This window comes from Mytilus californianus, unplaced genomic scaffold (genome assembly GCF_021869535.1).
Source record: "Mytilus californianus isolate M0D057914Y unplaced genomic scaffold, xbMytCali1.0.p SCAF_11, whole genome shotgun sequence".
Taxonomy (NCBI): domain Eukaryota; kingdom Metazoa; phylum Mollusca; class Bivalvia; order Mytilida; family Mytilidae; genus Mytilus; species Mytilus californianus.
This window is the reverse complement of record NW_026262593.1, coordinates 24,597,230-24,614,865: the sequence shown is the minus strand read 5'-3', so window position 1 is coordinate 24,614,865 and position 17,636 is coordinate 24,597,230. Positions and strand designations below refer to the sequence as shown.

The following is a 17,636-nucleotide window of genomic DNA, read 5'->3' as shown; positions in this document are numbered from 1 at the left end:
TTAGCACCACATTATTCTCTATTCTTTCTTTTTTCTTTTTTTTTTGGTCTATTTTTCTCTATTCTTTATATTTTTTGCTCATTATTCTCTATTCTGTAAACACCCTCCTATAAGGGCCAACATGACACAATGTGAAACAATTCAAACAAGAAAAACCAACAGCCTGATTTATGACAAATCAATTACCGGTAATTAAAAACTAATATGACAGACAACAATATAAACATGATAGGTTAAAGTGATATGTAAATGTTGACAAACAAATACCTAGATCTCTTGTCATCTGAGGCACTCTTCCCACTTTAAATTAAATGACACAAACATTAGTTATTCAGGCCTTGTTAAGATAGCACAACCCTGTGTCTGCTACTCTCCCAGGAGGGTTATTATTTCCTCGGTTACTCACATGGAGCAAAAGTGAATTCTGTTATTAAGAAACCTCTTTTTTATGCCCCGCCGTAGGCAACGAGGCATTAAGTGTTACTCTTGACCGTCCGTTTTTCCGTCCATCCGTCTGTCTGTCCCATTTTCGTTTCTGCATTCTTAGTTAAGTTTGCCTGATGCAAATTTTAAGAAAGTCATACACAATGCTAAGAACCAACCAAAACAAGCAGACAGAGTTCGAATTTGAGCAGTGAGTGACTTGCGGTTGTAGAGTTATGCTCTTTTATAACTTGGAAAATTGCGATGTTTTTCATTTCCGCACTCTTTTAACTTAAGTTTGCCTCATGCAAAGTTCGAATTTGGGCAGTGAGTCGCTTTCCGTTGTAGAGTTATGACCCTTTTTAACTCAGAAAATTGTGAAGCTTGAGCTGGGGCATTTGTTTCCTCAAACACATTCTTTTATTTATTTCTAGTGTCTCCTTTTACGAAATTCCAACATGAATAGATTATAATCATTGAATTAATTAAACTTAAAGGTATTAATTCCTTAACATTTAAGTGCTCTTAGAATAACAAAAAGTCAGAAAGGAGTGAATCACTAGTGTAAATACTGTGATCTATCAGATATAGATATTCCTAATTTTGATTGTATTTCAAAAGCTAGAGAGAGAAAAAAAAAGAGCAAAGAGGTAAAGTGGAGGTATTATAGTATATATTAAAAAGGAAATAGGAAAAGGAGTTGCGCGTATAAAAAATAGATATCTAAATCTTCAAACCGGATGTGGCTGAAGTTAGATAAAACTTTTTTTGGTATAGATGAAGATTTATATGTGTGTGGCATATACATACCACCATTTAATTCTCCACACTATAACAATAAATATCAGAACCTTGAGTCAGAAATTAGTATATTAGCAGGAAAGAGTAAGATTTTAATTGCAGGAGATTTTAACTCCAGAGTATCTACTAGTCCTAGCTAACTTTATTATTCATGATGACAATAATGATAATTTATCACACTTGTTACCAGATAGTTATAAGTCAGATTATATTTATGAGATGACAAGGATGTCACTAGATAAATTATTTAACTCCCAAGGGAGACAACTTTTGGATCTCTGTGCTGCTGCCCAACTCAGAATATTAAACGGTCGATTTATAGGAGACATTTTGGGTAATATAACATGTTTTAATACAAAGGGTTGTAGTGTTGTAGATTATGCAGTTGCAAGTATGAGTCTACTCTCTTCAGTGAAATATTTTAAAGTCAAAGATCCATCACCATTCTCAGACCACTGTCAATATTGGTAACTTATATAACATGTAATTTCCAGAAGTGTTAATATCAAAACAAATATATAAAACAAGAGTTTGATTATAAATGGACTAAACTATGTAAAAAGTTGTTGTAAATGGAACTGGCTAAAACAGATATTCATGATGTTATAGCCAGATTTCAGACTAACAAATTTTGAGAAAATACCAGAAGGAATAAATCTTGCAAATAATAAAATATGTAATATATCTACTAATCTATCAGATAAATGTATGATAAAAAATTGTGACAAAGAAAAAAAAATAAAGCACCATGGACAGATACTGAATATCTGGAATTAAGAAAAACTGTCAAGTAAGTTAAACAAAAAACTAAAATTATCTTCCTTTGACCACGCAAACATTGAAATTAAAAAAAATTATTACTGTAAACAATTGATCTGAAAAAGGCCTACAAATTTAAAAGAAAACAATATAAACAGAAAATATTAAAAAAGTTAAAAACCTTTTTCCAAAAGAAAGTAAAGAACTTTGGAATATTATAAAAGGAATAAATGAAAGAAAAGCAGACTCTAATAATTCACCACTTGTTGATCTTAATGTGCTAGCTAAACACTTTAAAACTCAAGGACAACCAGACATTATAGATACAAATTCAAAAATTTAATCTCTAATGAGCAAGAAAACAGAGAACAAAAACTAAATGAAAAGCAATCAGATGACCCTATAAAGATATCTGAAATAAATAATGTTATTAAGTCATTAAAGAATGGTAAAAGTACTGGACCAGATTTAATTTGTTATGAAATAATAAAGCACAGTAGCCAAGTGATGTTAACTACATTAACTAAATGCTTTAACCTAATATTAGATAGTTCAATTTATCCAGATGAACGGAATAAATCATATTTAAAACCTATTTTTAAACAGGGCGACATACCTAACCCAGCTAATTAAATGGGTATTTCCCTAATGAATTGTTTAAGTAAGATATTCAATTCAGTTATAAATAATAGAGTGATAATATTTTTTATTAAAGACAAAATGAATTCATCACAATTTGGATTCAGAAAACAGAACTTCAGATAGTCTCTTTATCTTAAAAACTGTTATTAATGAATATGTAAATAATAAAAAACAAAAAATATTTGGATGTTTTGTAGATTTGAAGAAGGCATTTGATTCAGTATGTTCTCTCACTAAATAATACAAAATTTGGTGACTATGTTGAACGAATCCTATCCCATAGATATAGAGATAAAGGATACTACAGATACAGTTAAGTCTGCCTCATATCTCGACTTACATCTAGAAATTGACAATGAGGGTCGGTTGAAAACAAAACTTTACGACAAAAGAGATGATTTCAGCTTCCCAATTGTGAATTTTCCATTTCTATGTAGCAACATTCCAGCAGCGCCTGCATACGGAGTATATATCTCCCAATTGATACGATATTCCCGGGCTTGTGTTTCCTATCATGATTTCCTTGATAGAGGATTGCTGCTCACAAGGAAGCTATTAAAACAAGAGTTCCAAATGGTGAAGTTGAAATCATCCCTTCGTAAACTTTACGGACGCCATCACGAGTTGGTTGACCGTTATGGAATAACCGTTTCACAGATGATATCGGATATGTTCCTTATATCGTAACTACAATACCCTTCCCTTTTCACGAATGTGACTTACCGAATTAGACTATTTACCGGATTTGTAATCACATAAGCAACACGACGGGTGCCACATGTGGAGCAGGATCTGCTTACCCTTCCGGAGCACCTGAGATCACCCCCAGCTTTTGGTGGGGTTCGTGTTGCTTAGTCTTTAGTTTTCTATGTTGTGTCATCTGTACTATTATTTGTCTGTTTGTCTTTTTATTTTTGGCCATGGCGTTGTCAGTTTGTTTTCGATCTATGAGTTTGACTGTCCCTCTGGTAGCTTTCGTCCCTCTTTTTTTTTTTTTGGAGACTAGGCCTTTTATATAAATTAATGAAGACTGATAATATTCAACCTAAACTGTATAAAGTGTTAAAACATATGTATGAGCATACTGAAGCTTCAGTCAAATATAAAGAAAACATATCTGATTCTGTATTTATAGAAAGAGGCATAAAACAAGGTGACAGCCTAAGTCCTAATCTTTTTAATATATATATAAATGATCTTCTATAAATTTTTGACAAGGACTGTAAACCAGTCTCACTTAATAAGATGCCTTTGAATTGTCTTATATTTGCGGATGAATTGCTTTTGTTGTCTGAAAGTGCTGAAGGGTTACAGAAGTCATTAGAGAATCTAAGTAACTATTGTAAAAAATGGCAGCTGTCAATAAACATAAATAAAACCAAAGTGATGATATTTCAACAAAAAAACATACCATACACTAAAACAGAGTTTACCTTGGATGGATGTAAATTAGAAAAAGCATTAAAATATAAATATTTAGGTAATATAATAGAGGTTTCAGGTAAATTCCACACCTTCCATTTGGAACTCTCAAAAAAAGGTACAAAAGATCTATTCAGTATGTTTAAATTTTTGAACAATATAGAAAATATACCTATAAATATACATAAAAAACTTTTTGAATCTTTATTTAAGCCAATGTAATGTATAATTCAGAAATTTGGTATATGGACTTCTATGAAAAAATATTTAAAATCTCAGAGTAGAGCAGCAAATAATAATAAGGATTTTGATTTACTAACCTCTATTGATAACAGCTTTATTGAAAAAGTGAGTTTAAAATTTTGCAAATCAATTCTAGGTTTAAGTAAAAAAGCAGTAAACATTACGTCAAGGTCAGAGTTAGGACACTATCCAATAGATGTATATGTTAAAGTACAAGCACTAAATTATTTAGCAAGAATATCTAACATTGAAGTTAATCCTTTGTTATATGATGCATATTGCACAACAAAACTATTGGAAGAAGCAGGAACTTATTCTTGGTATACATTTGTCAAAAATATAATTCATGAAAATAATATAGAATTATCAGAGATGGAAAATATTAACTTTATACAAGAAAAATATAAAATAAATAAACACATGTAGGAGATTACTGGTATACAAGAAAACTATAAAAAGTTGTTCTTTAAGAAATTAAACTCTTTAACAGAAAATAATATATTATATATTTAAAGTAAAGTTAAAAAGATTTATGAAATTGAACCATATTTAAAATAACTTTGAAACCAGGAAATACTTTACTAAATTAAGAGTAAGTGACCATATTTTGGAAATTGAAAAGGGGGAGGTACAGAAACGTAAACAGAGAAGAACGCTTATGTCAATATTGTTCTTTAAATAAAATAGATGATGAATATCATTTCTTATCTAATGTAAACAAAATGAAAACTTGAGACTTAAATTCTTAAGTAAAAGTAAAAATATCTATTCAAATATAGATGAGATGGATAAATTGGATAAATTGATGTTATGTCTTTCATGTCCGTCAGTTATGCGGTATGTGGCTCCATTTATTAAAAAGTCCTGGTCACTGAGGAGAATGGATTCAACAACTGCATGATATCAGAGACATATAATACAATTGTGTCTCTGATGATATGTTCATATATGAATTGATGTTTTTTTTTATTATTTTTGTGATGTATTATGTAATGTGTTATTTTGTTTTCATGTATGCCATCAACCCCATTGGGGTATAATAGTGCATTATTTTCAATTATTTTCAATAAATTATATATACTAGTAAACAGTCAGGAACCTGATGTTCAGTGGTTGTCGTTTGTTGATGTGGTTCATAAGTGTTTCTCGTTTCTCGTTTTTTATATAGATTAGACCGTTGGTTTTCCTGTTTGAATGGTTTTACACTAGTCATTTTTGGGGCCCTTTATAGCTTGCTGTTCGTTGTGAGCCAAGGCTCCGTGTTGAAGACCGTACTTTGACCTATAATGGTTTACTTTTACAAATTGTGACTTGGATGGAGAGTTGTCTCATTGGCACTCATACCACATCTTCTTATAAAGTTTTTAAAACATTTTTTAGATTCATAAACCATTCTGGATTTTTTCCAAACTTGGACAGAAGCTTCTTACAATCAAAAGATAGTACATGTATCTATAAGAAAAATTTTTATAATTTTTTCCCCATTTTTGTTGAGCCTGTGACTAGCAGCAGAAGTAGGCGAGACACTGGGTTCCGCGGAACCCTTACAAATTTTTTAATAGTAATTGTCTTCTTTTAGTTTAGAGGACCCACAACCTATATACATATCTAAAGAAACAATTACTTTTAAACTGTATGATACATGTTTTAGGGGATCCACAACCTATATATATATATATATATATAGATTGCCTAACAATGTAATTTTAACACACTATTTAGTATGTAAATATAAGAATGTTTAAAATATTTACAAAATGATGAAAATAAACGCAATATTTCGCTAGACTAACTAGCTTTATCAAGCGTGCATCTATCCAGGTGAAATCGGATGTAGATGATAAGAAACTTTTGCAGCTCAATGTATATGTTGCACTTGAATTTAGCTGCCTTGAAAATAATACATAATTTGGATGAAGTTCAAGATTTTTACAAAATTGGTAGTTGAAGTTAGCAACGTCCATTGGCCAATATTACAGGATAAAAAGGACGATGCTGTGTACTAAATTATTCTTTATCTTTCCTGTATCTTTTCTCATCTTTTTCGTTAAGACCATCAGGTTCTAAAGTGTGGAGTTGGTGGATCCAAAAATTTTCTCTTCTCCTTCTCGCCGTGGTGTCCCACTCGGTGTTGACTTCTATGATTTGGAAGGTAGAAGTCAACACCGAGTGGGACACCACGGCGAGAAGGAGAAGAGAAAATTTTTGGATCCACTAACTCCACACTTTAGAACCTGATGGTCTTAACGAAAAAGATGAGAAAAGATACAGGAAAGATAAAGAATAATTTAGTACACAGCATCGTCCTTTTTATCCTGTAATATTGGCCAATGGACGTTGCTAACTTCAACTACCAATTTTGTAAAAATCTTGAACTTCATCCAAATTATGTATTATTCTCAAGGCAGCTAAATTCAAGTGCAACATATACATTGAGCTGCAAAAGTTTCTTATCATCTACATCCGATTTCACCTGGATAGATGCACGCTTGATAAAGCTAGTTAGTCTAGCGAAATATTGCGTTTATTTTCATCATTTTGTAAATATTTTAAACATTCTTATATTTACATACTAAATAGTGTGTTAAAATTACATTGTTAGGCAATCTATAATTTTATTTGTGTAATTGAATTAATCTCTGTACTGATTAATCCACACTCCCATAGATTTGTATGTCATGTGCTGCTATTTATAGGCACTTATATATATATATATATATATATCTATATATATATATATATATATAAAATCATAGGTTTGAACGTTGTTTTCAATTTAGACTTGTTTATATTTTTTCGTTTGGGCTTGTATTATATTTGCCTTCGGGTTTATATGATCCGTTCATCCTATTTTGACTCTTTCAAAATTCAAGAGTCTATCCTAAATTGAGGTAAATTATATGGCCTTCCAAATACCGTTTCGATTCCTAACATCACTGAAGAGACATTAATTGTCGAAATCCGGATATGGTGTACAAATTTTTGCACCTCATGTTTGCGGTATACCATCTTTTCCGCAAGTTTATTGTTTTCTGTTTGGTAATAAATTATCAAAAATAAGATCTATTTTGTTACATCTTGTGATTCGTTTATTTGGCAATCGCCAATGGCAGTCAGCAGGGTTTAAGAACATCAGTTGTTCGACCTGCTAGTCAAATGCGTTTTGTTAAAATATTCTTTTTCACTCATTTGGTCTTTTGGAAAATGTGGTTTGTGCTGTATTTAGACCCCTCAACCAAGAAATTTGTTTTGCATGCACACGTATAAAAATTGCGGTTTTTATCCAACGCAATCATAGGTTTGAACGTTGTTTTCAATTTAGACTTGTTTATATATATAAAATTATATATATTAGTTATACTACAAAACAAAACGTATTTTTGTTATGAGTCCCCTCATTATTTATGACGTTTAAATTCCCCTAAAGTAAAAGAAGGCCAATGTTTCTTTTTCTTTTTTTAATGGGAAAAATTACGTACTGTTAGAGGCCGGCGAGCCTAAAAATGTGACAGTTTCCCCACCCAAGATTTTTCAATTTATTTGGACAGAGACATTATATTATATGTCTCTGATTTGGATGTGCTCGCAATATGGGACATACTTTAATTGTCTCCAAAATGCAATTTAGTAATTATCTTTTTCAATCAGACCGATCGATCGGTCTTGTGACTTATTTCAAAATACCTGTCATGTGATTTTATTTATAACTTATATATATCATACAAATTAAATACCCCTTGTGATCTATTTTTAAACCGTACAGAGTTTTTGAACCCGCGTATCAAGGATCCTTACTTGAATAAGAAATTTCACATCTATGGATGGTTTCATTGCAAAAGATTTGTTTCAAATGACGTACTGATCGCGATTACGAAATTGGATGTTTACTTTTAAATAAAAGTTCCGAAACTGACCTATATTTTACCTGTATACATTTCTAACCAATACATCAAGATCACCAGTAGGAAGTTTTCAGGTAAGAATTTCATCGTAAACTCTTTGATACAATTAAAATTTAAATAATATTTAATTAATAACTGTCAAGTTATAGTTATCGCCTTTTTTAATTTTATGTGATCACTGGTCAGTTTTAAACTAAGTGGGTTTGTTAGTTTAACACATCCACACACACACACAGATATATATATATATATATATATATATATATAAGTCTGAAAATTACACCCAACAGTGTTAGAATTAGACTTTTATGCTGACAAATTTTTGTCCCTCAACGGGATTCGAACTCACACCTTTGATACACTACAGCACCAATCGCTTAGCCTCATGTCCAGCGCTCTAGACCACACGACCACATCCGCTATAAAATATAACTTCAATAGTCGTAGTGTTACCTTGTCACGTAAGGCGAATCTAGAGATAGACATAAGACATGTGTTTTAAGCGTGTGAAGATGTTATATTATTATTTAATACACAATGTATTTGTTATTTGTCAGCAATCTAACTCAACAATTGTTATATACCGTATGGGATAATGATTCAATTCATTATACAGTCACTAGAAATAAGTATATCATACAAACAAGTCTAAGCAAGTGACAACCATACAATATATATGCCCACTGGATCTCAGTGTGTTTGAGACACAGGGTTAATACAAATATTTATATAAGTCTGAAAATTACACCCAACAGTGTTAGAATTAGACTTTTATGCTGACAAATTTTTGTCCCTCAACGGGATTCGAACTCACACCTTTGATACACTACAGCACCAATCGCTTAGCCTCATGTCCAGCGCTCTAGACCACACGACCACATCCGCTATAAAATATAACTTCAATAGTCGTAGTGTTACCTTGTCACGTAAGGCGAATCTAGAGATAGACATAAGACATGTGTTTTAAGCGTGTGAAGATGTTATATTATTATTTAATACACAATGTATTTGTTATTTGTCAGCAATCTAACTCAACAATTGTTATATACCGTATGGGATAATGATTCAATTCATTATACAGTCACTAGAAATAAGTATATCATACAAACAAGTCTAAGCAAGTGACAACCATACAATATATATGCCCACTGGATCTCAGTGTGTTTGAGACACAGGGTTAATACAAATATTTATATAAGTCTGAAAATTACACCCAACAGTGTTAGAATTAGACTTTTATGCTGACAAATTTTTGTCCCTCAACGGGATTCGAACTCACACCTTTGATACACTACAGCACCAATCGCTTAGCCTCATGTCTAGCGCTCTAGACCACACGACCACATCCGCTATAAAATATAACTTCAATAGTCGTAGTGTTACCTTGTCACGTAAGGCGAATCTAGAGATAGACATAAGACATGTGTTTTAAGCGTGTGAAGATGTTATATTATTATTTAATACACAATGTATTTGTTATTTGTCAGCAATCTAACTCAACAATTGTTATATACCGTATGGGATAATGATTCAATTCATTATACAGTCACTAGAAATAAGTATATCATACAAACAAGTCTAAGCAAGTGACAACCATACAATATATATGCCCACTGGATCTCAGTGTGTTTGAGACACAGGGTTAATACAAATATTTATATAAGTCTGAAAATTACACCCAACAGTGTTAGAATTAGACTTTTATGCTGACAAATTTTTGTCCCTCAACGGGATTCGAACTCACACCTTTGATACACTACAGCACCAATCGCTTAGCCTCATGTCCAGCGCTCTAGACCACACGACCACATCCGCTATAAAATATAACTTCAATAGTCGTAGTGTTACCTTGTCACGTAAGGCGAATCTAGAGATAGACATAAGACATGTGTTTTAAGCGTGTGAAGATGTTATATTATTATTTAATACACAATGTATTTGTTATTTGTCAGCAATCTAACTCAACAATTGTTATATACCGTATGGGATAATGATTCAATTCATTATACAGTCACTAGAAATAAGTATATCATACAAACAAGTCTAAGCAAGTGACAACCATATATATATATATATATCACACATTTAAATAATATATATAATATATATGTAAGTTTTTCTTTCACATGATGGTTAGGAATTCAACTGGAGATGTTTCTTTAATACTAGTATGTATATTTTTTTTTCTAGATATTTAATTCACTTTGAAAAGAAAAGATGCTCTGAATTTCTCTTTAAGACAAAATCGATCTCTAATACACATTAGGTTCAAATACAATTATCATTGTAAAGCTAAGGGGATTATAGATTAATAATATAGATGTTCATCGTATTACACCTATTTATGATAGATACCAAAGGGACATTCAAACTTATAATTAAGTCGAAAATAAACTGCCAGCGCCATGGCTAAAAAAGAAAAAGACTAACAGACAAACAATAGTACACAACATAGAAAACTAAATACTGAGCAACACGAATCTCACCAAAAACTATGATGTTTCTAATTGTCTAGCGGAAAGTATTACAACTACAGGGCATTTTCCATGTGTTTTCAGGACGAAATTATATGATAATCTGATATGAATACGAACGCTGAATTCTTTATACTTGACCCACGGATAGCCCTTGAGGATTATGTACCCTTTTGTTGTTTCAATGGTAAACTTATGGAAATTTCATTGAAAACCCACAGCCTTTTCACTTGTACTCTAATATTTGACATTTCGATGCTTAATAGATAGAGGATTATTTCATGCCGTGCTAGCAATGATTTCCCTCAAATAAGTGTATAAATAAAAATCTTGGCTTTATTTGCCACATAATCCCCATTTGCTATTAGATGCAATGAAACAATACATACTAGTGCTTTGAGCGTATTTTCCCATAGGTATATGTACAAAATGGCATGTCACTTTTATTCTGTATTTTTGCTGTTTTGATATCATAGCCCTTCTGACAAAACGATAACCGTTTGGGGTTTTTCTTTTCTGTTCCAGGTGCAAATCAGCAGTATAGAAAAAGAATTTCAGTATTATCATTGTTTTTACAAAAAAAATCTGTTCTGTATTGATTTAAAAAATGCGGATCAGCATTCTAGAAAACAGTTCAGTTTTTTTTAACCCCCAAAAAAACATTCTTTATTAATTTCTAAAAATGTCAAAGTCTTTTTCCCGGCGCTTAATTTTCTTAAGGCATCAACGTTTGTTGAATTCAGTTAATTTCTTACATATAGCTCATTCACAAATATAGTATTGGTAGACAGCATTTTCTTTTTAGATCTATTCTAAATTAATTGATTTGAGCTACTTTATACAACTACTTTGTTTCAAATTTAAGACTTAACACATTCGAAATTTAACTCGCTCGAACTTGTCTTTTTACATTATTCACACTGAAAATTGGCCTTAGCTTTTTACATCAATGATTATTTAAGTAAACATGAATGCAAGGAGATGTGAGGTAAACGTCAATTAGACAGCAACACAACGACACAAATAGAAAATACAGTCTAAAGAACAACATTAGGTCTTCAACAATAGACAAATGTCTGTACAATATATTTATTTTAAATCTTTAAATCGACCCAAGTCTACAACATGGGCGGATCCAGGAGTCTTGGAAGGGGGACGGTAATTCCCGACAATTGAATAGTATACCACCGGACGGAGCGATATTTAACTAATTTATTTTTAGAACTCAGCTTCCCCCTTTAAATCCGTCTGTTAGTGGAATAACTAACAGTTATGTCAAAGAACTTACTACCACAGAAAAAAATTGAGAATGGAAACGGGGAATGTTTCAAAGAGACAACAACCCAACCAAAGAGCACAAAACAGCCCAAGGCCAGCAATGGGTCTTCAACACAGCGAGAAATCTATTTAGGAACAATAATTAAACATATAATAGCTATAACCATTACATTTCAGGGGATATAGATATAATTATACTTATACAGGAAAAGAATTTACTTTCATAATACCTGTAAAATATTTTTCTATGTTTTTATTTTCAGAATTAAATTAAAACAAAGATGTCTAACGCAGTAACCTCACAACCAGGTAAGTTACACACATTTTAACACAAATACACACGTAATGAACCAGTGGCGGATCCAGAGGGGGGGGGGCGTAGAGGGCGTACGCCCCCCCTTTGCTTGCACTTTTTTTTCTTTCTTTTTTTTTTGTAAAATGATTAATCAGACTAAGACTTCGTGAACTTTGCAATTTCCCGCGTATTTAATTTTTATGCGACAATTCTTTACTTATAAAGATATGTTTCGCTCGTATTTACTGTAATATATTATTGATTATGTCAAAATCATGTGATTCGCTACGGTGGAGTTGACCAGTGCGTCGAAAAAACGTCACTCAGTCATTTTGAAATTCAAATTACAGTAACACATTGCTTAGGCTGAGGATGACAAGCATGACATCTTAAAAGCGACAAAGGATTGAGCAAGAACGTATTTAGTGACTTCTATTTCACAACTCCACCAAACAGAAAGTAATACTCTATTACACTCTCATGAAAAAGTTCCACAGCAATATTATTTACCTACGAAAACATGTTTAACCCCACACGCCCCAGCCTATTAATAACATAGCTGAATAATGATCCCCAGTCAATAAGCTCTAGCTAGATTTAAAGTCTAAGGTACGGACCATTTGATTTGAGGGGGCAGTCTGAGATATTTGCGAGAGAAATTCTGACCCTGATTTTTGCCTTAAACAAAAATTCTGGCCGTATCTGGATTGAAAACAATAATCTTGTCCACTTTTTTGCTATTAGAAACAAATATTTCCAACAGAATTATTTAGCATTAAATGAACATGATATAAAAAAACGGGCGTAATTTATTTTGGGCCGGGGGTTTGCATGTAAATCCCATATCTGACCGGAATGTCTGTTTCGTCGAACTGATAAAATGAATACTTTTTTCAAGGCCCGACTGCAACCTGCCTGCTGGGTGTGGCCTTTATGTCTCCATTTGTCGACCGTCATTCATAAATTCGTTGTCATTTCAGACTCATTCGTAGCCTTTGGTTGATTTGGAACCCCTCACTTCCCTTGTTGGGTGAAACATTTCAACCAAACATTTGGATAAAAATTGCTTGTTTGTCTTTCTTAACTCCTGTCGGTCGTATTGTAAATTTCATTGAATAGCCCGGCGTATATCTTGTTTACAACAAGAAATCCGTGAGGTTATGCTAACTAAACATACAACAAACGAGAATTTTCCATGTCAATTTTTTACTGACAAGTCCCACATCAAATATATTAGTACATAGCTTTGGATCCATCCAATCATTTTATAATAGACAATTAATGGGGAGAATACGGCATCAAAAATGTCCAACCCTTACACTTTAACTATAAAATATACATGCCCCACGTCAGGAACCGTTAAAAAAGTGCATTTTACACTTATTTTATGTTTTTTAGCCAAAAAAAGGTCCAAATTTTTTTTTTACATACTTCGTCCTCCCTTTCCAAAATCCTGGATCCGCCCCTGTGAACCATCATTCAATATCATACTATGACGAAAAGCAGCAGAGGGAACATTGCACTAATATGCGAATACAATTATTTCTTCTCGCAACCGTTTGAACATGGAATCTTAATTTTGCTTTGCATTTATGAAGATATATCCGTATTTGGCAGGTATTTACTAAAAGAGTTTATTTAACAGCATACGTACAACCAAGGCTTAAGCTAAAACCGTCTTAAGAAAAAAAAGAATAGGTTATTGTCCGGTCGATGCTTTATAGAGACGAATACAAAAGTCTGTAAATCAAAGGATAAAGTAGATTTATTAACATGATTTATATATTCAACAATGTAAATTCTCATAAACATTTGTCGATAAGCTTTACTCTGTGCGCATTTGAATAGATTATGACAAGCCGAAAGACTAATAAAAAATAATTCCGTACAATAAATAAATCAAAATAATATATACTTAAAAAAAATGTTCGATATTTCAATTATACTTTTTTTTTTATTTTGGAATCCATTGGACCAAAAAAGAGACCTTTTGATACCTTAGCTTACATTTATCTTTCTAACTTTACTTATAAGTTACTGTGGCAAACATCTTGTCATAGTTCTTAAACATACTTGCAACATAATTTCGGGTACATTTGTAGCTGACTATACGGTAAGGGTTCCACCCAAGCGGACCGTACAACCACCTTTACTTTGCTTTCATCCACGCTTTTTGGATTTTGGTGGATAGTTGTCTCATTCACAATTTTACCAAATCTCCGGATTTTTTTATTGCTTTTTGAAATAAGATAAAAACGTTTTCAGCAACCTTGTCTAGCTATACAGGCTACATGACTCGGTACACAAACAAAGCATTATGTACTATATTCTAACATATAGATACACATTATAATTGCGTACTTGAGGCAAAACGTTTGCTCAACATTGGAATTGATCCAAGTATGAATAGTTATTCATGTGTTTATAGTTTACAAATATTTAACTAATACATGTACATGATTAGAATGGCAAGCTTAAACTACACCCGGATCAAACCAAATGCAGTGGTCATTTGTATAGGTGTATTGCTGCGAGGATCGATAACGTCGTGAAGTAAACTTATCATTGTACACTAGTCGAGTATGTACACAATATGACATGGCGCTAAAGGTTTCTTTAACATTGTCGTGTTGCTATAACCTGAACCTCAACATTCCTGAATGTATGTTTCCACCCAGCCATAGTTAGTACATAATATATTGACTCTTCCCAGGGCAGGTCATAGTAAATGTTAAGTACATGTAAAAGGCCATTCTGAACATTGGTGATAAAGGCAATTTAGTATAATTCAACAGTATTTCTCAATTTGATATGATTTGAGTTTTCTTAAACAAATCCTGATGTACTAACTTTAAGGAAATCCTTGAAAGATAAAAAAGAAACAACTAAAAGATGCACAGACCACAGTCCTAAAACATAACTCTTATAAATCGGGCGTGCAATTAGGAGCTCCTGAAAGCTTAAGCATTTTTTGCTCCATATTGACATCCGATGTGTTACGTGTACATTTTAAAATACTGCTATTAAGTTATGAAAACAAAAAACGGGACGGGACAGTAAAAACATACGACAAACCGCGAACACATTTGTAAAAGCAATTTCCATAGCGGTCAATCAAGTTATTATTTGCTTGAATAAAAGGAGATGTGAGGCAAATACATTTAAAATGATAAAAAAATCCGAAATCCACAAATACAAAAACAATAGACATACAGTCTTGTAGAACGATAAGATCGGTATGGAAGACCGTCAATTTACGTACTCATTCAAAACTATGTACTTTAATGAACCAATTTAAAGGAGACACCTACCCTTATGTTTTAGCAAAACTTGTATAAAACCACTTCTTTCGATGCCGCCCTATAGGCATTCTCATTTTAAAAAAAAAAGAAATAAAATATCTTTTGAATATATCAAACTACATATACATTGACTAGTCCTAGGAGAGGCCAGGTTTGCTGGATATTCCTCAATTGTAGGTGAGTAAAATATCAGTTTAAATACCCACTTACACGGAGAAACATTTGCTTTGGATACTAAACAAATGCTTGCCTTTTCCTAAATATAGGTCACTGGAATTGTACATAATATCTTTAAAAAGTATTGTTTATTTTACGTTGATAAGATTTTGATTAATAACAGGACATATTGGATACAAAACAATTGAGTTTATATTCACAAAGATGATGATATTTGTGCACTTTCTCTTATTTTCCAATTAAAAAAAAACCCCTAGTAATATACTGAAAAATTAATTAAGCAATGCGCTAAATTTAAATGGTATGTCAAGTTTTAATTAAAAAGATACAGTTAATACCACAATGTAATTAATTATAAATATGTTAGATTCAGTCCGATATTTACCAGTATCATGGAAACAAAACAAAGATCTATAATTAATATTACCACAAACATTAGTGGAGTCGGTTGATATTTTTTTTTTTTTTTTTGTTATTTTTTTTTTGTGAAAAAGAAAGACGTTGACTGCACAGGATCACGATTGCACACAACATATTCCATTCCGCTCAACCACTGCCTATGATTCTTTCCTGCACTTGATTGTTAGTCAGCATATTCATAAGAATATCCTGTAGTTGACTGACTCAGACACACCCTTGTTTTACGAAGGAATCGAATGTTTACGTTGTTTTAAATATCTAACCCTTTAAGTAATGTACATGTGTAATGAAATGTTTTTGTCAAAATCTTGATGATTTTATTACTTCTTTTTTAAATTTGTTTTCGTATTCATATATCATCATCTATTTGAAAGAGGTTAAGAGTTACATGAGTTACATTTGAGAGTATTTATTTATCTGATAATCGCATACGTTTTTGCTATGACAAAAACTTCACAAAACACGTTAAAATAATAATACATGACTTGTGGTGAATATTTTTCCTTTCAATTATGTTGAAATCGAAATTTTTTATCAAATAATTCAAAATATTTTTAATGTAATCGTATATAATGTTACATTTATAGTGTTTTGAAAGACCATCCAGTCCAACTTAGGTCCATGGCGGATTCAGGTGGGGACGTAGAGGGCATACACTCACCCCTTTTAGTTGAAAAAATATATTTTTTTGCATACTGTAAACGTTAGAAAAAAATCATATCGTTACGCTTGGCATTACCATAATGGACAATTACGCCCTCTTTCACGGAACCATGGATAACCCAGGGAATAATTCAGGACGCGGATATTTCATATAACAATTCACCGTTCGTGTAGCAATCATGAATTCGATAAGGCAATATTGAAATGTTATGATTATATATTGTCATCATACCTACCTACACCTAGCCACAACGCACCATTATCCCAATAAAGACTTTGTCGACAAAAATGGTAATAGTTTCAGTAATTTATATTTAAAGTTTCTTTTGAAATATGCGTGCTATGTCTGTCAGATTGAATAATTATTTTACAATTCAACTACAGCTCTTTGCATCAGATTTGAACATGTTGTACATGTAGTCCCCCATGTACTTGTAAATTTTGTGCTTTATTAAATAAGAGTGCATATGGTGTTTTTGAATTTCAATTAAAATGTATGTAATTTTATGCCACAGTCATGTCTCAGTAAATTTGCACTACTCAGTTTAAGACACAGTAAAAAGGAGATGCCACTTATCTTTTCTTAATATGGATAGGATGTTATTTTTGAGGCCCCTCATGGGGATGTCCAAGTACTCACATAATCACAAATTTTTTGCCAATATAATCACATAATCATTAATTATTTTTTTAAACAAGATAATCAAATAATCAAAAATACAGTCATTGATTATCAAATAATCTCATAATCATGAAATATTTGGTCTGGTAATCAAATAATCATTATAAAAACGGCCAAGTAATCACACAATCAAAAACCCCATAAGGAGGCTCA

General features: G+C 32.0%; 1 protein-coding gene across 8 annotated transcripts in view; it reads left to right on the top strand.

Annotated features, from left to right (window-relative positions):
• Window positions 1–8,029: 8,029 nt before the first annotated feature.
• The window catches only part of LOC127719764 (phospholipid scramblase 1-like), a 56,152-nt gene continuing 46,545 nt past the window's right edge, over window positions 8,030–17,636 (top strand). For all 8 annotated transcript variants that reach the window (XM_052226025.1, XM_052226024.1, XM_052226023.1 and 5 more), the window contains exons 1-2: window positions 8,030–8,266; window positions 12,208–12,253. In XM_052226025.1, the coding sequence (XP_052081985.1) occupies window positions 12,226–12,253 (28 nt within the window). In that variant the 5' untranslated portion in view covers window positions 8,030–8,266; window positions 12,208–12,225. The remainder of the gene's footprint in view (window positions 8,267–12,207; window positions 12,254–17,636) is intronic.